This window comes from Manis pentadactyla, chromosome X (assembly GCF_030020395.1).
Source record: "Manis pentadactyla isolate mManPen7 chromosome X, mManPen7.hap1, whole genome shotgun sequence".
In the NCBI taxonomy this organism is placed as follows: domain Eukaryota; kingdom Metazoa; phylum Chordata; class Mammalia; order Pholidota; family Manidae; genus Manis; species Manis pentadactyla.
The window spans coordinates 147129857-147151168 of NC_080038.1; the positions used below are offsets into that span (position 1 = coordinate 147129857).

Genomic DNA, 21312 nt, shown 5'->3' on the forward strand with positions numbered 1-21312 from the left:
GATGCTAAGGAATCCTGTTGTACCATACCTAAGGAACATCCACTCCTTTTGCTTCCACCAATCCTTGATCATTTTTGTGGCGTTAAACAGCAGGAGAGGCCACGTGGCCTAAGGCAAGAAAAACAGCTCGCTGCTGCTGTTGGAGGCAATCAGGTCTCTCATCAAGGAACTGCACGCAGCAATGTAGATGGCAGGCTACCCGCGGTGCAGGCAGTTTCGCAACGTCCAGTGGGCGCAGCGCTTTCTGGGTGGAGCCTGGAGTTGAAGGGGAGGCTTCCCTCCTTTCCCACGAATTCGGCCACGGGCAGGGCGGGCTGCTCCACCAGCTGGAGGCCCGCGGACCCGCTGCGGTTTGATTAATTCCCGCCGGCGGGGCGGGGGCGGGTCCGGGGGCGGGGCGCGCTGCCGGCGGGCTCGTGACGGGCAGCAGCGCGCCGCGTCCCCGCCGCCTCCGCCGCCCTGCAGGCCGCCGGCGCTCGCAGTTCCGGCTCCGCTCGCCGCGAGTCTGTGTGCCCGCGGCCCGCGGCCCGGCTTCTGGCCGATGACGCTCAAGGCGAGCGAGGGCGAGGCAGGAGGCAGCATGCGCACGGCGCTCTCCGACCTCTACCTGGAGCACTTGCTGCAGAAGCGCATCCGGCCCGAGGTGAGCGGCCCTCGCGAGTCCCCAGGGCGCGCGTGCTCGGGGTCGGGACCTGCGCGGGCCGGCCGCTGAGCTTGGGGGCTGGCCCGGGGTGGGGCCGAGCGGGGCTTCGGGCGCAGTAGGTCGTTGTCCCCAACAGCCCTTCCAGGTGGCCAGCAGGAGAGGCCGCGGCCTGGACAGAGCGCCTAATAAGGTCAAGGGAAACGCCGTGGACTGAAGTCAGGGTAACAGAAGGACTTTAAAGAGCAGAACCAAGAGTAGATCTGCCTGGTCGTTGTGGAAGTGCTCATGTTTGGGGCAGGAGAAAGGGTTCTACAAGCCAACTCACTGTGAGTCCCAGCATTTAGGGAGAGCTCTTAGTGCTAGGGTACAAATGGGGTGGCCTGTGTATTTGTCAGCAGACAGGGAGTCCAGAGATTTCAGAGGTAATTCTGCTCTCCAGATTCCTGTGACGGCATGGAAATAGCTATTAGCCTCTGTCTTCAAAGATGCCCAGAGGAGAGGTTGACCGTTTTCTTATTCGCTCTCATAGTTCTGGGTGTAGTGGGGACACAGGACGGTAAGGGTCTCTCGGGCAGTGGCGCAGCCACCAGAATGCTCACCCACGCTTCTGGAGGCTGAGCCTGGCTCTCAGTTGGCACCATCAGGCAAGACAGGCCAACAGCCCTCCCTGTGGCCTGGCCTTCCTCACAGCGTGGTGGCCAGGTACCAAGAGTGAATGAATGCCCACAGAGAGGGAGAGACAAGGCCAGGCAGGAGCTGTGTTGCCTTTGCTTACCCAACCTTAGAAGGCTTTCCTGGACTGCAAGATCTTCCAGGGCAGGGCAGGCCTGTTTCACACTCTGTTTTCATTTTAAATGCCCAATAAGTGGATCCTCAGAAATGTTTGCTGAATTGATAAATGACTGAAGAGGTAGACATTAGACACTTAATGGAACTTCTGCTTTCACAGATGAGGAAACTGAAGGTGCACAAGGTAAAGCAAACAGTAGAGCTGTACACTCTTTGGGCTGGGTGGCATCAGCTCAAGGAAACAATTGATAAGCAACAAAATTGAGGCTAGGTTTTGTGTCTGAAGAGTCAAAGCTCACTGTACTTTCTGCTTCACCCTGTTGCCTCTCTTTTATACTGCGTTCAGAGTACACAAGCAATGCCTATTGTTTCACATCTTGATTGCAGTAGTTGAGGCTTAAAAGAGTCCCAGAATGAACAAGTCTGGGAGACGCTATTGCTATTCAGATGACAAGACAGATATGGAAGTTATTCAGAGGAATGTGCACTAGGAGGGAATGTGGGTCTAAAACTACATGGTTCCCCATAAGGTTGGACTTCACCACAGTCAACTCACTTGGCTGAGCCTTAACTTAAAAAATTGTGTATTGAATTTACTTTTGGCAGCTTTGTTGACATATAATTAGCAAACATACAGTTCTTGAATTTAATTGTGCAGTCCAGTGAAATTTGGTAAATGCATACAGTTGTATAACTCATCAAAGTCACAAATATGGATAGAACATTTGCTTCAGTCCAAAAGGTTCCCTCGTGGTCCTTTTACAGCCATTCCTCCCATCCCTGGAAACCTGGAAACCACCCTGGAAATGGATCTGCTTTTTGACACTGTCTTTTTGCCCTTTCAAGATTGTCTTATAAATCCAGCTGTCTGTAGTCCTTTTATCTGGCCCCTTTCACTCAAGCGCAACCTGAGCCACATCTATAACTAAATAACCAGACCTGTGTAAACCTGTGTGCCCCTTCTGGGCAGGCTTGAAGAGGCTGTGTGCCTTTTTTAAAAGGGGCCCCATCACTACCCGAGTTACGGTGTTGGCACACCCTCTGAGTAAACAGCATGTTCCTGTGGAGCCAGATCTCTCTGGCCTTATTGTTTGCTGCAGTATCCATTAGTGCACATAAAATTGATTACAAAATTCCTAATACTGCTTTTCTCTTTAGTACTATGTGAAGCAGCACTTTTCCCATGACCTGAAGCAATACGTTGAGAATCCTGACAGTTCACTTGCGCAAATCTATCCCACACTGAAAAATGACCTAAGAAATAAGTTAGGCTCCAGGTGAGTTTCCACTAAGAAGACCTGTCTTTGATGTGGCATTACTCCGCACTGGTAATCATTCGTGCTGATACGGTACTGTGGATTGCCTGCTGTGTACAGGCCTGGTTCTGGGGCTGAGAAGTCAATAAGGGAGGTCACAGAGGCAGGTGTAGGCTGCTGCAAAGCTGTAGGGCCGAGTCTCCTGTATCTAGGGTGTCTTTGGTGAATAGCCTTCCAGGCAGGGGGAACCACCTGTGTGAAGACACAGGGTCTTGCGGAGTGCAGCGCATTCTGGGAGTCTTGCCAGAGCTCGTGGCATGCATTGTATGGAGGCTGCTTCTGATTTTGTCAGGTTTTGCCTGAGGAGTAACTTTTTGCTCCGGACTTGGATCTGGTTGCTTCATTTGAGGAGAGAATTTTTCCATTTGACGTTTTTCTTTTCACAGGAAGGATAATGGAACATAAAGTATAATTTTCAAGTTATGTAGTCCTCTCCCCACTTTCCTTCCAGTAACTTTATGACCTTCTTTCAAAACTGAAGGAATTGATCTCCATTGGAGATAAGAATCTCATTTTATTGTGACCACTGGAGGCTAAGTTGAATTTTATCATATACATTCTAGTCAGTATTTTAAATTAGAGGAGATAACCTTTTCTAACTCATTTGTTATCTGATGCTGAATTAGATATTTTAGGTCAAGATCAATTCCCTTAAATCAGGACCTTGGAACTATTGATATTTTGAGTCTGATAATTCTCTGTTGTCAAAAGTAATACTGGCCCTCCACCCAGCTGTGACAATCAAAAATGTCCCTTGTGGACTTGGTGAAGGGAGGAGTCTTGTAAACATAAGTTTCCTCATGTAATTGTAGATTAATGATACCGGAAAAAAAAATGTCCCTTGTGGCAAGGGAAGCAAAATCACTTGACATGTCATCCAATAGAGGTTTTTCCTCCAAGCAGTGAATTGCTCAGGCCTTTCAGTGTTGCTAAAAAAAGGACTCTGGGTTGGGAGTGTTTCCAAAATTGGCAGGGGGTGGTGGGAAGGGAAGTGACCCTGGGGGCGGGGAACAGGAAGAAAAGCTCTTGACTTAGGGAACCAGAATACAACTTTCATACCATGGAATTTTCTTTTTGATTTGTCACTTTCTGTCTTTTCCTTCATATAAAGAACCATATGTGAGCAAAATACATGCATAGGTTTTTACTGAAAAGTCACCTTCCCTGCAAGGCCTAAATGGAATTGCAAACCCCCCTCCCTGTTTCTGCTTTATATTCCTCCATAATATGCATCACCGTCTTCGAATATTCTGTCTAAGCAATGGGTTGTTCAGTAGCCAGATCTTCCCGCCGAAATGTGAACTTTGGGAGCACCTCCAGAAATCTGTTAGGTGAGTCCTCGTCCTCTCGGGGACACAGCCCCACCGAGCTTGGCTTGCAGTTGATGAGGGAGGTGCTGGGGGGCAGAGAGCTCGCCTTGCAGTCTGCCGTGGAAGGAGAAGCTGAAGTGCAGTGGGAAAGGCTCTTTAGAGACTTGGCCTCTGGGTGGATTGATATGTGTTCTTGAATGGATTTAGTGCCTGATAAACAATCAGTGTAAAAGATAAAAAAATAAGCGTGCCTGGTTAATGGATGATTTTAAGAAAACCCTGGCTCCTCAGCCTTCCTGTACCCCAGCTCTTGCTGCTGAACAGTGCTAATCTCTTTCTGATACCTTGGAGCACTTTTCTTGTTTTTTCCCAAAGTGAAATAGGATCTCACCCAGGCAAAGAATGGGTATTTTCATGCCCCGGCCAGGGCTATGGGAAGCTGGCAGCCGTCGGCAGCTCCTAGGGTCTGCTCTCGTTGGTGATCAGGCCTTCTTGGCCTAGGCCTTCTCCTGAGTCTCCGTGTGGAACCAGTTGGCAAAGAGCCTACCAGTAGGCTGAACAAATGTTTGTTCTTTCCTGTGCTCACTGTCACTGGCGTTCACTGCAGTAGGGAGGAGAAAGCCCACTTTAGTTCTCTCTGCTGTATTCCCCCTCACCTCCACGCCCTCTGTGCCCCGCCTCCGCCCAGTTTGTTTTTCATCTCTTTTAATCCCAACTTCCTTTGAGCAACTGCCTCTGCCCTTTGAACCCTGATGCAGATGTTTCCTCTGAAGGGGGTTTCAGAACAGCAGGCATTGCCACTCCAGCAGTTTGTATGATTAAAGGCCAAAAGGCTGCATAGCAGAGGCCAGATGCCAGAGTCATGGGTGGGTGTTTACACCCCAGTTTCTTCTGAATCTGAGCAATCACCTTAAGCAGAGCCACTGCCACCCTTCCTTGTCATTGGTTGGGGGCAGGCCCACCATAGCCTTGGCCTCCCATGTCCACTGGAGATGAGGGTGGTGGTTTTGAAATTGGGAAGTGAACGCTGGAGTGCATGCAGTCTAGTGCCTTTGGCCATTCCAACTTGTTCAACATTGTTCATGTCACTTACCAATTGTGTGGCTGCGGTGCTGTTTGCTGGTGGTAATGACTCAAAATTCAGCAGCACAGCCTTGGAAATCATTCATGTAATCGGTGACTGTTCTGTCAGTTCCTCTTGGCAAGCTCACTGCTCTACATGCCTGGGTCTATGAGTAAATAGAACAGATGTTAAAAAGAAGAAAGACACAGGCTCAACATGGGGTCACTTCTGGGCCACATTACCAAACCAGGCCTGAATGCCTAACCTAATTGCAGTTTCAACCTCTCCCAGAAATCCAGTCAGGAGTTTTCTGGTCAGCCTGGATAAGCTAATGTCACACATGCCCTTTCCATCACCAAAGGAAGGTAAGGTCACCCACCTAATGAGACCCTGATCCTCACCTCCTCTCATATGCACAGATAGCACACGATGTGGATGGCAGGTCCTTTAGGACACTAGCCAGTAGCCATGCCACGTTGCTGGATGTACTGATAAATGTACCCTCTTTTCTGCATGCATCCTGTGCTGTAGAGAAAGTACTCAAGATGTCTCCAAACAAAGGGGCCTGAAAGCACTTTAATCGGAGCACTGATGAGCTGCTCTCAGGCCATGGGCCTCAGGAAGACTAGGAATGAACCATGTCTCTGTTTAAATATAACAGTTGTGTTGATTTCAGTCAACACAGATGATGATTCTGCCTGTGTGGGACTTACAGTCCAGCTTGGGGAGACCAGATTAACGGTATGAACCAGTAAATATATATAGCATACTGGAATATATGACCAGCTGTGGAAACAAAAGTTGGAGCAGATCACAGGGGCACAACAGTGGCAGGTGAACAGATGAACAGATGGGACAGACTGCAGATTTAAGTTGTCAACCTGGGCAAATACCTTCCTCTTTTTCCTAAGCTCAGTTTGGGCCATTCAGAAAGCTTCTTGTGAGGCTCCATTTTTTAAAATTCTTTTTTCCATTTTTCTGAAGAAGGCTGACAACCTTGCTCTGTGTCCTTGGAGCTCATATAGTCTTAGACAATCTTAAACCTGATGGAAGATATCTTTCCCATTTATCATTTGTGTTGGATAAATGAATGAGTGAATGATTGCTCCTCCTGTTGTCTAGTGAGAACATCTGGGCCTAGTTGAAGGAGTTTGCTGTAAGGTGAGGAGAAAATTATGCTTTGCTTTTTGAAGCCTAACTGTTGTGGGTCAGTTCTTTACTTACCACGATGGAGGTTTCTGTTTATCTTAGTCATCATTTGCAGTTTCTGGGTGAGTGTGATAGTGGCTCTGAGTCATCGCGAAGGGGAATGTCTTGATGGATAAGCACATTTGAAAGACCAACCTTTGGGATAGCAACTCTTGAACTTTTCTGGCTGGAATGTGTTCTGCCTCTGGTAAGCTTTGCTGAGTCCTTAATTTAAAGGCTGACATGTTAAAAACAATCTTTGTAATATAGCTGAATAAGAAGAATATGAGCTAAGGGTGCCACTTTATCTGCCTGTTCTAGGTACACTATCACATAGGCTTATCCCCCTTTCCAAGGTCATTTTGTATTTTGTGGACTAAGACTTTCTAACCTGACATTGTTGGGAGTGTTGTGCAGGGGCCTACCAAGTCTGGAAACAGGTGAATCATCATCAGTGGTTTATTGATGATCTACTACAACACAAGATAAAATAGTATGATCCATGTTGCAGACTTTATGGCCACCTCTATCCTATTACAGTCACCAAACATGTAACTGGTGGTTGCTGATAAACCCCTAGAATTAATTTCTTCTGAGTTTGGCTTTCAGCTTTCTCAGCCCCACAAATGATAGTGATTCATAAGTCAGGGTCAAAGGAAAGTCCTGAGTTTTATTTCATGCTTTGAGGCCAGTAATTGGAGATTTGTGCATCATTTCTTCGCCGCAATCATTCAATGAGTGGTCCTTGAATTCCTCATTCTATATATAAGTTCAACTCTACTAGGAGCTTAATGATAGTGCAGTATCAAAACCACAGAATTGGCACTGGTAGGATGTGTTAGTGTAGTTCTGTCCCATTTTGTAACATGTAGATGTAACTGCCACCACGATCAAGAGAAAGACCTCCCTGGTACTACCTCTTTGTCATCCCATCTCCCATCTTCCCACTGTACCTAACTATTGGCAACCACTACTCTTTTCTCCATCTTTATAATGTTCTCATCTGAAGAATGTTATGTAAATGGAATCATATAGTAAGTATGCAGTCTTTTCAGATCTATCCCAAGTTGTTGCATGTATCAATAGTTTGTTCCCTTTTATTGCTGAGAAGTGTTCCATGGTATGGATGGACCCCCCCACCCCCACCCCAGTCTGTTGAATTGCTCACTTGTTGAAGGCCATTCTGGTTCTCTCCAGGTTTGGGCTGTTGTGAATAAAGTTGTTAGGAACTTTCATGTACAGATTTTACGTGAACATTTATTTTGGGGTGTCATTGCTGGGTTGTAACACAGCAATTCACTTTTTAAAGAAAGTGCCCAACTGCCCAATGGCTGTGCCTGTTTACATTCCTACCAGCAGTAGTGTCACTTTTATCTTAGCTATTCTGATAGGTGTTTAACGAATGGTATCTTATTATGGTTTTTAATTTGCATTTCCCCCAATGGCTAATGATGTTGAACATCTTCTCATATTCTCATTTCCTTACATATCCTCTTTAGTGCAATATCTGTTCGTGTCTTTTGCCCATTTTCTAGATTATTTCTATGGTTGAATATTGAGCATTCTTTATATATTCTAGATACTAGTCTTTTGTTGGATGTGTGGTTTGTGAATGTTTTCTCCCAGTCCATAGCTTGTCTTTTCATCATCTTCTCACAGGCTTTCACAGAACAAAAGTTTTTAATTTTCAACTTATCAATTTCTCCTTTTATGAATCCTACTTTTAGTACCAGGTATAAGAGCTCTAAATCCTGAGGAGTGTTCCTTATTTTTTTTCCTGAAAAGCCACATAGTTTTATACTTTGCGCTAAGATCCATGATCCACTATATAGGTGTCTTACTGCTGTGGCACCGTATGTCGAAAAGACTCCCCTTCCTCCAATTATCCACTAAGCCTCCCAGCGAAACTGAACACGGCCGTTCATTCGGGGACAGAGCCCTTGTTCTGCGTAGAAGCGATGTACAGCAGAGGCTGAGCATGAACTGCAGGTCCAGAGGACAAGCGTCTGATGCAAGATAGCTTGTCAGGTCAGCACACACACACACACACACACACACACACACACATTCTCTCTCTCTCTCTCTCTCTCTCTCTCTCTTCATTTTTTGTTCCCCATAGGTAGATTCTAACCAGTCAGTGTGAACAGAGAAGTTCTGGGACAGAACTTCCTTATATTTTATTCTTTTCTTCATGGGTTTCTGGTTTCCCTCCTCACTTTGCTGGGACTCAATCCCAGACAGTCTGTATATATTTCTGTTAAAAGGTGTGCCTCCAATTTGTAGTCTGTGCTGTCTTTTTCCTTTTACTGATTCTCTCACCAAAGTTACACATGGTACATAGCTCATCATTTGAAAGGGTTAAGTGGCTATACATTGAACAGTTTCCTTCCCACCCAGTCCCTCCCCCGAGAAGCAGCTACTGTTTATGTGCCATATCATCTGGTGTCATGTGAGTGTTTTGAAGCTCTAGTTGCTACAGAAGGCAGTTTCTCTTTCTCAGTACTTCCCTCATTTGAGTCCACCCAATAAGTAACCCTACTTCAGACTTCACCATTTTACCAGTTTTTACCGACCTCTTAGAAAGGATGAAGTCATTTAAAATTAAAATGTTACATTCTATTATTTTGTAAGGAGTGCCCCCTATATTATGAGACACGTGTCCATTCACAAGCCTCTATCCTCCTTGTATTCCCTCTAAGTCCTTGGTTAAATACTGCCCAGGAATGAATGAATGAATGAATGAAAGAGAGAAAGAGAAAGAAAGAAAGAAAGAAAGAAAATGAATGACTAGATATAGATAAATGATAGATATTCCCACCAAGGGGAAGGAGAAGTGGCCCTTGGGAACACAAGGAGGATAGAGGCATGTGGATGACAAGGTGTAGTAGTCACAGCCCTACCAGTTGGGAAGGTCTTTCCTCACCGCTGTCTTTGAGGGACACCCCTCCATGTGGCTGGAATGCAGCTGCCATCCATTTTCAGCTTGTACCCAAATATGAAATTGGACCTTCCAGAAACCAAGCTCAGGCCTGTTCCTCTTATTTCCAGCTGGCCATAGTGTTTTTTGTTTGATTATTTTATCTGGGGTGGGTGGGGGACACTCTCAGAGGTTTTCACTTGGCCTTTCCCACTGTAGTAGCTCTTACCCAAAACCCTGCCATGACATAGAAAATTATCAGCATCCCAAAAAGTTCTATCATGCTCCCTCCCAGCCCATCAGACGCAGCTGAATTTTTTTGCTGAATTTTCCTTTTTCTAAAACCTCATAGATTGTATCATGTAGTGCTCTTTCTTTCACACAATGTAGTGCTTTTGAGATCCATCCATGTTGCTGCATGTATTGGCGTCTAGAGCCTTTTATTGGTAAGTGTGTATGAAGTGTAAGTGAACTCTGGGGTTGGTCCCACTTTTCAACTATTATGAATAAAGCTCTGATGATCATTCGTGTACAAGCCTTTTCTGTTGGGTGGGTACCTAGAAGTCGGATTGCTGGGCCACTGGCAAAGGTGTGTTTCACTTGCTACAAGAAGCTGCCGGAACTCTTCTCACCTGCAGCCGACGCATTCAGCGCTCCTAGCGCCAGCACGTGGTGTCCCGCGTCACTTCCACGTGAGCTTTCCTAGGCCGTTTGGTTTGCCACATGGCTTATTGGCTGCTCGTATGTTCGAATCTTTGGTTCATCTTTTCATTGCTTGTGATCTTGTTACTGAGTTGTAAGAGTTCTTTCTATGTTCTGGGTCCAGGTCTTTTGTCAGCTATAGGGACTGCAGGTTTTTACTGGCAAGCTGTGTTATGCCTTTCTAGTTTCTTAAGTGTCTTTTGATGAGAATTTTTTAGTTTTGATGAAGTCAATCATTTGCTCTTATGATTATTGCTCTCTGTGTCCGCCAAACCTCTAACTACATCAGTGGAGTGCTTGATGAACAGATGTTCTTAATTTTAAAGTGTTTGTCCTTTTAATTTTCATTTTATAGGATTTTATGTAAGACATTTTGGCATACCTTGAGGGTCTGAGGCTGAGCTCGGTTTTCTTCCCTGTCACATTTGGGGCTGTAATCCCTCTGGAATTTGTTCTGTATATAAAATGACGTGGGAATCAACATTTATTTTTCCTGTATGCTTATCTGGTTGATCCATCCTTGTCCCACTGCACTACAGTGCCACCTTTGTGTGCGGGTCTGTTTTCTTCACTCTCCGTTTTTGCAGCACGTCAGTTAATTTGGAGAAACAGCACCTAACAGAAAACTGTATCAATGCAAACTTGAGGAGTAACCGTGGGTTTTCAGCCTCTGCTGCTTGCCTCATCTACTGCTCTGCTGTTTTCACCTGACAGGCAGTGTCGCACCAGTTGAATGCCATGACTGAGGACATGTACACCAATGGGTCTGCCACCCCGGGTAGCCCTGTCCATGCCAAGGGGCAGGAGGTGCGGAAGGTGCGACTCATACAGTTCGAGAAGGTCACAGAGGAGCCCATGGTAATCCCTTGTCATATTCTCATCCACTGCTTACTCTCCACCCCATGGGTCACTGGGCTACAAGAGGAAGCGGCCAGCTCCCATATTGTCTCTTCATCCCCATCTCGGGCTCCTCCTCAAAGGCCTTCAGGCCTGTTCTAGTTGAGGGCCACCCCAGGTACAGATGGAAAGTACTTCTCCTGAGAAGTCGCCTTAAATTGTCTCTTAAAGATAGCCTCAGGAAGAACTCAAAATCTTACTTTGCCATTGTCTTTATTTCAGGGAATCACTCTGAAGCTGAATGAAAATCAGTCGTGTACGGTGGCAAGAATTCTTCATGGTGGCATGATTCATAGACAAGGTAGGACCTAGGGATTCATTCAGGGATTAATCATCTACTCCCTGTTCACTGGTGAGGAACATGAAGTTTATAATGTTCAAAACTTGGAGCATTTGTGTGTTTGGTAAGAGACTTTTTGTGGCTTAATAACTGGCTTTTTAGAATAATTATGTGTTCAGGTCTTCATGTGATTTTCCCAGTGCCACCACCATCTCTCCCTCCAAGCATTCTTCTACACTTCTTATACTGATATTTTTCCAGTGAGTTAATACTTAAGCAATTCCTATATGCGACCGATTGCATTAGACTTTGAATACATAGCAGTGAAAAAAACAGACCTATCTCTGCCTCCTGGAGCTAACAGTTCAACTGAGAAAATAAAAATTGAACAAATAATTACAAGTAACTTTTATCTCCTTAATGCGAAGGTACCATCAATTTTCAGATGCATCGTATAGTAAAAGCTGTTCTGGGAATGAGGAGAGAACAGAGTAATATATTAAGATATGACATGGTTTTAGTAGGTGATAGCCTGTTTTTACCCACCAGATTCATCCCAGGCTTTGAGTCCTACTCCATTAGCTCCTGCCCTTTTATGTTTAGTTAAGCCTCTTATTAAAATCTAAGGTAGCATAAATATTGGTAATAATATTACCTTGACACATCTCTTAAGGGAAATCCAGACATTCCATTCTCTCCTGGCTGAATGTTTTGAATCCTGAGTGTTTCACACGATCTGTTGTATAACATGCTCTAGACCTTGGTTTCTTTTCTGTGGTGTCTTGTGTTATACTTTTGTGGGCTGATTTTTCATTTCATGGTAGGCTCCCTTCACGTCGGGGATGAGATCCTAGAAATCAATGGCACAAATGTGACCAATCACTCGGTAGATCAGCTGCAGAAGGCGATGGTGGGTATTTCATCTGCTGCTGTCTTTGTAATGTGTGGATCCAGTTGGTATCAGTGTACCTCACTTTTCTGTCCAAGTCTTTATACCTCATTTAGGGGACTCTTACCACTGCTAATCTTTCTTCTGTGCAAGAAATGACAATTCTCTGCTTTCCTTTAGTAAACCTTGAGAACAAGGCAAATAGCCCAGAGCATCTACCTAGAAAGAACAGTGGACTAGATGCTGGAAGGCCTCAGTCTTTAATGGCAGCTCTGAAACCCTGGTCTCCTTTATACTAGCCCTGCAATTTTGAGCAGGTGGATTTAGTTCTCTGAGTCATCTGTACAATGAAGAGAGTAATCCCTATTCTTATGTCATAGATTTGTTATGAACAGTGAGTGGGATATTATAAATGAAAAGTTGAGTGTGCTCTTTAAATTCGGCTATTTGTCAAGCACCTACTATGTGCCAGCAACTCGGGAAGAAGTGTCATTTGAACCAGAACGTGGTTTTTCACTTGAGACAGAGATGAGGGAATTGAAGAGTCACATGGCTGTTTGAGGTCAGAGTTTCAAAATATGCTACTGTCATAAAAAAAGAGAGACAACCAGACAGCAAATCATCCAAGTCAGTTTTCCTTACAATTCTATTTCCCCTTTTGTAATAGAAAGAAACCAAAGGAATGATCTCATTAAAAGTAATCCCCAACCAGCAAAATCGTCTTCCTGCATTACAGGTAGGTGGCGCTATTTTCTGTTGTGATGATGGCAGGATTCAGGTCCTGTGTTGTGTCCTTTGAGATTTAATTGAAGTGATGGGACTTTAACTTTTAAGTTTTAAATATCTAAAAAGTGCTCTCTGAACTAAATATCTGTACAAACAGGCAGGCATCTTTCTGGCCACTGACTGGCTTGACTATCACTTGGCCTGCCTGTTTGTAATAGATGTGGAAAGAAAGAGAATGAAGAGATCATTCACAGGAAGAAAAATACAAATAGGCATTGAACATATGAAAAAATGTCCAGTCTTAACCAGTCATCAAAGAAATGCAAAATAAAATATGTGTGCGATATCAGTTGCCACCAAGCAAATTGATATTTTCAAAAACGATAGTAAGCCCTGTGATTAATAGTGCCAAAGGAAAGAGTCTTTTTGAGCAGTTACTCAAAATTTATTGAGAGTTTACCATGTACAAATTACTTTGCTAGAAAATACAGGTGATATAAAGAGCAGTAGGCACATTCCCAGTCTACACACAGCTAGCCATTGGCGGAAGAAAGAAATAGCTGAAGTTTTTTTTTAATAGTAACTCTGACATTTGTAACACAAGTTCCTTATACTATGATGGTATGATTTTCAAGTAAAGTTTTTAAACTAACTTTTTGTACTTGTGGGCATACATACAACATACATAAATCATAAATATAAAACTAGATGAATTTTCACAACCTGAAGACAAGCATGTGACCACCAGCTCGAGACAGAAATTTATAAAGATTGAATCATACAGTATGAATTCTTTTGTGTGTCATTTCATTCACTCAGTTCAAATGCATTCATTTGAAATTGTTCATAACATCTTAGTATAATAATCTTTTAAACATTTCTAGGATTTCTGTTTGGGAAGATGTGTGTTCTCTTTTTTCTTAATCAGCCTGAACTCTATTTTCTGTTTCATTTATTCTGCTCTTTATTATTTCTTTCCTTCCTTCTTTGGGTTGTATTTGCTCACCTAATGTTCCTATCAGAGATAACTGGTATTAAGTTTACTTAACATACCTGTGAAAAGATTCTCCAAGGAAATACATGCATTTCAGATAGTAGCTGCTTTGTTGAGAACAGACATCTCAGGCCTAATAACCATAAGCCTGTTGCCCCAGAAAGGCTGTCATGCCTTCTTGTTGGGGTATCAGGCTGACCCTCTGTGAACAATTTGTTCATTCAGTTCAGACCCTACTTGTTGACAGCTGAACTTCCCACTTCCATGTGTTGATACTGGTGCTCCTTTTAAAACTGCTGCTGTGGTTCCCCTTGCCTTCTTTTTCAGATGTTCATGAGAGCTCAGTTTGACTATGATCCCAAAAAGGACAACCTGATCCCTTGCAAGGAGGCGGGACTGAAGTTTATTACTGGAGACATTATCAAAATCATTAACAAGGATGACAGTAACTGGTGGCAGGGGCGGGTGGAAGGCTCCTCCAAGGAGTCAGCAGGATTGATCCCTTCTCCTGAGCTGCAGGAGTGGTGAGCCACTTGTGTACAGGTGGAATCTGAGGGCAGAAGGGAACCGTGCCTATCACAAATAATTGGTCAGCTTAAAAAAATTTGTCATCTTGGGTGTAGTTTCTGTTACTTGACCAAGTCAGTGTCCCCGCTTCCTTGGCCTAATGGGTGAGGTGGGGGTGACAATGAGTTGATAAGCTTGACTGGTAGGCCATTACAGGTTCAAGAGCCTGAATAACTCTTCATTTGTCTGTTGGGCCTTTGTTTCCTCAAAGCACAAGGACAGGACTGCCTCCAAGGCTAGTGCCCTTCTTGAGAACATCTGAGTCCTGCAGAAAAGTCACATTTTAAGCATGTGTCCTTTATGCCAATTCCTGGCACATAGAAAAGATAATTCCTATCCTTAAGGCAGATTGCGCACTTGGCCTAGGCTATACTACATGGCCATAGGAGTGGCAGAACCAACCTCCACACAGAACAATTCCAAGTGATTCTACATCTCCATACTGGCCATCCCCTCTGCAAAGTTAGCTCTGTTGAAAAGATCACAACCTCGAGTGGTGTTTTTCACATACCAGGCCTTTAGTTTTAAGCTAAATTCCGATTGACCTCATGTCCGGGGATGATACAATGGAAGGAGATCATAAACATGGCACCTAAACATGGGAAGTGCTTTATAGAAATAAACTATTAGAATTAGAGCAACAAAGGAAATACAACTCCAGCCCTGCATGATACTAGTAAAGGGTCCAAGCATGTTGGCCTTGGCTTCTAGGCCATTTTCAGAGGCAACACCTAGTGAAGAACATTGCAGGATTGGGAGCTAGAGGTCACAAAGCAGCAGATGGCAGAGGAGGCTTGAGAGCACAGTGATGTCCAAACTGTGAGCCATATTGAAGGAGGTGTAAAATCAATTTAGTGGGTTGCAACAAGTTGTTTTTTTTTAATGAAATCAAACGAAACTACTATAATGTTAGACATATGAGAGACACTGATTGGAGATGAGAGACCAAAGGAAAAAGACAGAGGGCCTTCGAGACCAAGAACGTGTCTCAGAACGAGAGTGAAGGAATGGGAGAGGGAGAGGGAGAGGGAGAGAAGGGGCCAAGGCAGATCTGCCTGGAGGTTTAGTGTAGAAGGAACAGGAGTCTCTTAGCCCTCTCCCAGCACAGGTGAATGACCCTGGGCTTGCATAGTGAGTGTCTGCCAACATCCTTGGTGATCTTTTCCTACTAGGCGTGTGGCAAGTGTGGCTCAGTCTGCTCCCAGTGAAGCCCCGAGCTGCAGTCCCTTCGGGAAGAAGAAGAAGTACAAAGACAAGTACCTGGCCAAGCATAGCTCGAGTAAGCTTCCCAGGCCTCCTTTCTGTGGCTTCTGGGCAGCAAAGGGGAGATGGTGCAGTTCACAGTGGAACATACATGATACAGAAAGCATGCCATTTCATGTGGTTCTCCTTAAGTACATTCATCTTCCCAAGCTCACTGCATTTGGCGAGACAGTGCCAGTCCATGTAAAGGCAGGTTGGTGATGTGCCCCCACCTGCTCATCATTCTTACCCCTCAGGTAACTGACTGAACAGCCTGTGAGACCTTTCTCAGTGTCATTGTCTGTGCCTTCACCTTGACCAGCTGCAAGATCTGAGCAGCCCCAGAGAGGGGCATATTTTTCTGAGAACTAAATCTGGCTTTTTTACCTACTGTGGTTGGTAAAACACTAATATTATAAATGGGTTCAAACAGATTATAGATAATGAATAATTATCTGCCATTTATTAAATGTCTCCATCCTGCTGGGACCAGTCTAGATAAAGACAAGAGCATGAGCAAATCACAGAACCTGAAATCACCTGGCATTTCAGGAGCCTGCAAAGAAGTGGGTGTTCCAGAGCCTCAGTGGCGGGCGAGGGGAGGAGCCCGAGCAAGGCCAGGGCCAGGGCCAGGGCAGGAGGAGCCTTGCCCACCGTCCCTAGTGACCCTGCAGAGCAGTGGGGGATGAACCTGGCACACAGGTGTGGCAGGTGGGAAGGGCAGGGGGTTAGGTTAGGAGCTCCTACAGTGGTCCTTGCCAACATCCTAGCATGGACAGTTGGTCTCAGTCTTCATCAGTCCTTGGTAAGATGAGATTAAGTTTGGTTTGCCCACCGGTCTCCACCCATTTACCTACCTTTCCAAACCTAAACAGGATCATGTCACGCCCTTGCTTAGAACCCCCTCATCACAGTCCAAATGAATACAGTCCAAAGTCCTTCCTCCCCAGCCTTGCCTGCCTCTGCTCCCTGCTGCGTGGGATGTGGCCAGGCCTACGGGGTTTCAGTTCAGTCTCCCTCCTTACTGCCTGAACCCAGACCTCTCTCTATTCACCCAGCTCTGGAAATGACCATTGCTTGGCTTTCCTTTTCTCTAGTTTTTGACCAGTTGGACGTTGTTTCCTACGAGGAAGTGGTTCGGCTCCCTGCGTTCAAGAGGAAGACCCTGGTGCTGATCGGTATCTTCTTGTTGCTCCCACGTTGCTTTGCTAGTTAAGAGTACATTTCTGTCCTCATTTTCCTGCCTGTGGCATATAAACCCCCTCCTTCAAAAAAAAAAGCTGTGGGAAAGAAACAGGACTGAATTCCCTGGGTTCTCTGAGTCCTTATGGGTACCCCATCTGGGTTCGTCATCTAAGTTTTTCAGCAATTAATTCTTTTTGGTGCGTGGCTCAGCTCCTGTCTTTAGATTTAAAACATTAGTTGCCTAGAGGATTTGTATTAGGGTTCTAGTGAAATTTCCAATAAAAACACTGGCTTCAATTCAGTTCCATTGATTTTGGAGAATTCAGTAAAGCAAGTATCTTTAGAAAACAAACAGAAAACGCCATGTGTTATCTGGCTCCTTGGTGTAAATGACAGTTATGTGCTGAGTCCTGACCATTAGAGCCTCCTCCCCAACTGGGAAACAAGGGCCTGGAGCCCCAAATCCTCCTGATGGCACCACACTGGCTCGCTTTCACCGGTGGGCGATTTGGGGCACTCTGAGAGATGTAAACCCATATCCCATTTCTGCTCCTGTTCCCACCTTTGTCTTTGGGTAAAGAAACAGAAGCCTTCATCAGAATCAGCAACCTTGTTTCTCTCTTCCAAGCCTGCCTTCTTTCCCTACACAGGAGCCAGTGGGGTGGGTCGCAGCCACATTAAGAATGCCCTGCTCAGCCAGAGCCCGGAGAAGTTTGCGTACCCTGCCCCATGTAAGTAGCTATGGGGGCCTCAGAGGGTGATTTTATTTTAATGTTTGATCATAAAAAGAAAACACAATTTGGAAAGATACCAGTTTGTACCCATAATGACTCGAGCTAACAAAGTATGTTGTTTTCTTACTGTTCTCTTCCATGCTGTTTGTCTGCATAACAGAAGCAAGAGTAAGACATTTTTATCCTGTTTTAAAAAAGTGAATAATATTCTTAAAAATGTATTACTTTTTTCATTTTACCTTATGTTATAAACATTTTATCATGTGCCTATATCACTTTGAAAACTCTCTTCCAGTTCATTGAGTGGCTGTGCTGTAATTTCCTCAGCTATCCCACAATTGTTTGATGTCTAGGCTGCCTCCAGTTTTCATAAAATGTCTTCTAAATCAGAGGTGATCAGGAAAGGCACAGACCATCTTGGCAGCTGTCCTAGTAGGAGAATTGAGCCAGTCAGTGGGAAGGTGAATCTGCATAGTATGGTTGTGTGTATTCCGAGGAAGAGATACTGCTAAATCAAAGTAGAGAGGTGGATTCTAAACCTGATATTAGTATTTTTTATTCCTTGCTTCTCTGTTTTGCCTTTAGGGACATAGTGACACAATGGGGGCAGAAAGCAGATGGCCCACAGATCTGTTTTTAAAATATTTCCAACTATCATTTCTCTATTTCTGAGCCTTGATATACCTGGGGTTGGTGGTTTAAGAGATGTAACTTCATAGAGAGAAAATGGTGATAGGAATTTTATAAGTTGGGCTTTGCCTCTTAAAAGTTCAGTGGGTCCTGCAGGGAATTTCCTGGTCTGCATCATCTGTCATCAGCCCTTCCAACTCAGTTAAATGCTGCATGAAAGGCAGCTAGGGCTTCAGTACAGTCACGGTGCTCCAAGCCCTTAGGAGGTGGTTCTTGTGCACAGATACAACACGGCCACCTAGGAAGAGTGAGGAAGATGGGAAAGAGTACCACTTCATCTCCACAGAGGAGATGACAAGGAACATCTCTGCCAACGAGTTCTTGGAGTTTGGCAGCTACCAAGGCAACATGTTCGGCACCAAATTTGAAACAGTGCACCAGATTCATAATCAGGACAAGATTGCCATCCTTGACATTGAGCCCCAGGTGGGTAGCCATGGAAAGGCAGAAGTGGATGGGGAAGGGGCTGCATAAGAGCAAAGCTCACGGGAATCTTCAGGGAGCTCAGGTGGGGTCACCTGGAAGAAACAGTGGTACTGGGAATGATGGAAAGAGTATTGGGCTTGATGAAGCTCACAGATGCTTCTTAGAAGGAATCTGTCATGATGGCTAACTCTTTTTTTTCTTCTTTTCTTCCTCTCTTTTAGACCCTGAAGATTGTTCGGACAGCAGAACTTTCACCTTTCATTGTGTTTATTGCACCCACTGACCAGGGCAGTCAGGTAGGAACGAGGTGGTAGTGCAGGGCAGATGGGGGTTCACTCTCTGGGCCTGCCTAGACTGGGACATCAATCTAGATTATTGGCCAGACTGCTTGTTACCACATCTCCCATGAGCCTCCTGGCTCCTGCCATCCTTCCTGCAAGGCCAAGAAGCCAAAAGCCATATGCATGTTTGTTTCATTCAGCAGTTATTAAACTACTACCTAGGCCAGTGGCCACGCTAGGTAACAGGGACAAAACAAATCAGACACAGTTGTTCCCAAAGTGGGCAGGGTCCAGTGACAGAGATGGACTATGGGGCACATCCTGACACTGGTGCAATTTCAGGAGCTGTGAAGGTGCAGGCTGGCATGGGGCATGGCTGAGGGGAGAGACAGGGCAGGAGGAGGCTAGTTCCTACCCACTCCACACCTACCCTACATGTACTTTGCCACACCTTGATTTTTCTCCAAACACAATGGAGATCTCCCCATATTAGGGTATAGAGAGCTGCTTCAGTGTTACTGAGTGGCTGCATGGTCTCCCATTAAGTGTATGTAGTATAGTTATTTAGCTTCACCATTCCTTTCTTAACGGCTATTTTTCATGTTTTAAAACTTTGACCATTATAAATAGCACTGAAATCAATGGCCCTGTACATGTGACATCTCACATGTGTGCAAATGTATCTAGGAGAAATTCCAGGCAGGATTGCTGGGTCCAAGGATGCATACATTGGGAATTGGGAAGGAGATTACCTGAGAGAGTGCTTGCTTCCCCTGTGCCAGGAGCATGTTATCCAAAGTTTGAGTTGTGGCCAACCTAATAGGGAAAAATGGAATCTCATTGTACATTTATCTTTTACTATTAGCAGTTGAGTATCTTGGCAGACTATTAAGGGCCATTTGTATCACCTTTTCTGTGCACTACCTGATCCTGTCCTTAAGTTTTTCTGTTGAGTTACTGGTCTTTTTCTTACTGATTTCTAGGATTTCTGTGTTAGGGTAATTAGCCCTTTGTGATATCAGTTGCAAATAGGTTTTCCCAGGTTGGCTTCTCTTCTGCATTTTTACTTTAGTGGAGCTAAATTATCAGTCTTTACATGGCCACCTGGTTTGGGGTCCCACAAAGAGGCCTGGGGTTGTAAGTCCCCCTTATCCTTGCCCTGGGATTGCAGCTCTGGAGGTTGGTCAAAGCCATGAACTAGGAGATGCTGTTTAAGTCCATGCCATTGATCCTGAGAGCTCTGATTATTTGTAATTGGGGTTAGTTTGAGATCCTCTGAGAATTGCAGTGCTCTTGATCGCCTTTCCATGCTCTACCCTGTTAACATTCTCAAGCAAGGTCTGCAGGGTTTGAGTCTTTAAGCAGGTGACTCAAGAGTGGGCAATAGTCACAGTCAATACCCACTTAAAGGCTGTCACAATACAGCTGGGTGTGCTGCAGCCTGCTTCATCTGTGGCTCTTTCTCTACTTATAGACGGAAGCCCTGCAGCAGTTGCAAAGGGACTCAGAAGCCATCTGCAGCCAGTATGCTCACTACTTTGACTTCTCACTGGTCAATAATGGTGTTGATGAAACCCTTAAGAAATTGCGAGAAGCCTTTGACCAGGCGTGCAGTTCTCCACAGTGGGTGCCTGTCTCCTGGGTTTACTAAGCTTGCAGAACAGGGTAGGGCAGACTACCATATGCCCTCCCCTGCGTTTGGAACTCCATTCCCCTTTAAGACAAACAGGGATACTTCAGCTACTTTTGTGTCAGCCTTCAGCTCTCTGCTACTATCCTAATTAAGCCAGTGGGTGTCAGTCATACTCAAGTTCCTGAAGGTCTGGGCTCTGATTTTCTTGATAAATGGGGTCCCAGTTTGATTTCAAAAGGATCTCTGGAAACTGGGGCCAGAAGTGCTATCCAAATGCAGCTGCTAATCAGAGATGGTACACATGTGAAGGAAAAACAATGGACCCTGTCCCCTTAAAGCCCACACTCACCTCTAGTTACACTGGGTATTTTACTTGTCTTTACTTTGAAGCTTTTAACTGCAACTCTAATGAGAACGAAACATTTGTGCAGTAGGATGATGCCCGCTCTAGGGAAACTCTCAGAAGCAATAAAAGTGTTGCTGTTAAAATGCCAGTGACCTTGTAACTGTTTTTACCTACACAAGCCTGTACAAAGGGAAGCTCTTGGAGGATGGCACCAAATCTAGATGCCTCTTCTGGGTTCAGAAGTTTCCCTCAAGCCTGTAAATCTTGAGTCTAGAGGTGAAAATAATGCCACCTCCACGTGAAAGCAGGGTATCCATGTTTTGTGTGGGGAGGCACCCTGCATTGGCAGGTGTGGAAGGAGGAACATATGTACACTGTACAAACACACACTTTGAGAGCAAAGGCAGAGGGGATCATCTGCCTGCCTTGGGTATGACATGCATTTCTTGCAGTGTTTTTGCTAGCTTTTCTCCTGGCAGCCTCTTCTTTTAGCT

At 45.0% G+C, this 21312-nt stretch overlaps 1 protein-coding gene across 1 annotated transcript; it reads left to right on the forward strand.

Annotated features, from left to right (window-relative positions):
- The first annotated feature begins 325 nt into the window (after positions 1–325).
- Positions 326–20966, forward strand: MPP1 (MAGUK p55 scaffold protein 1). Its single transcript, XM_036923548.2, has 12 exons — positions 326–643; positions 10643–10786; positions 11048–11126; positions 11930–12015; positions 12662–12730; positions 14042–14238; positions 15454–15560; positions 16621–16701; positions 17359–17439; positions 18356–18558; positions 18780–18854; positions 20314–20966. Exons 1-12 carry the CDS (start codon positions 542–544, stop codon positions 20488–20490), a joined length of 1401 nt encoding a protein of 466 aa, XP_036779443.1. The 5' UTR covers positions 326–541; the 3' UTR covers positions 20491–20966.
- Positions 20967–21312: the final 346 nt, after the last annotated feature.

Bases quoted from the DNA above. Each gene is read 5' to 3' on its own strand.
- MPP1 (XM_036923548.2), top strand. From the start codon at position 542: ATGACGCTCAAGGCGAGCGAGGGCGAGGCAGGAGGCAGCATGCGCACG. The intron at 644-10,642 runs GTGAGCGGCCCT...TTCACCTGACAG, and splicing joins AGAAGCGCATCCGGCCCGAG to GCAGTGTCGCACCAGTTGAA. The intron at 14,239-15,453 runs GTGAGCCACTTG...TTTTCCTACTAG, and splicing joins TCTCCTGAGCTGCAGGAGTG to GCGTGTGGCAAGTGTGGCTC.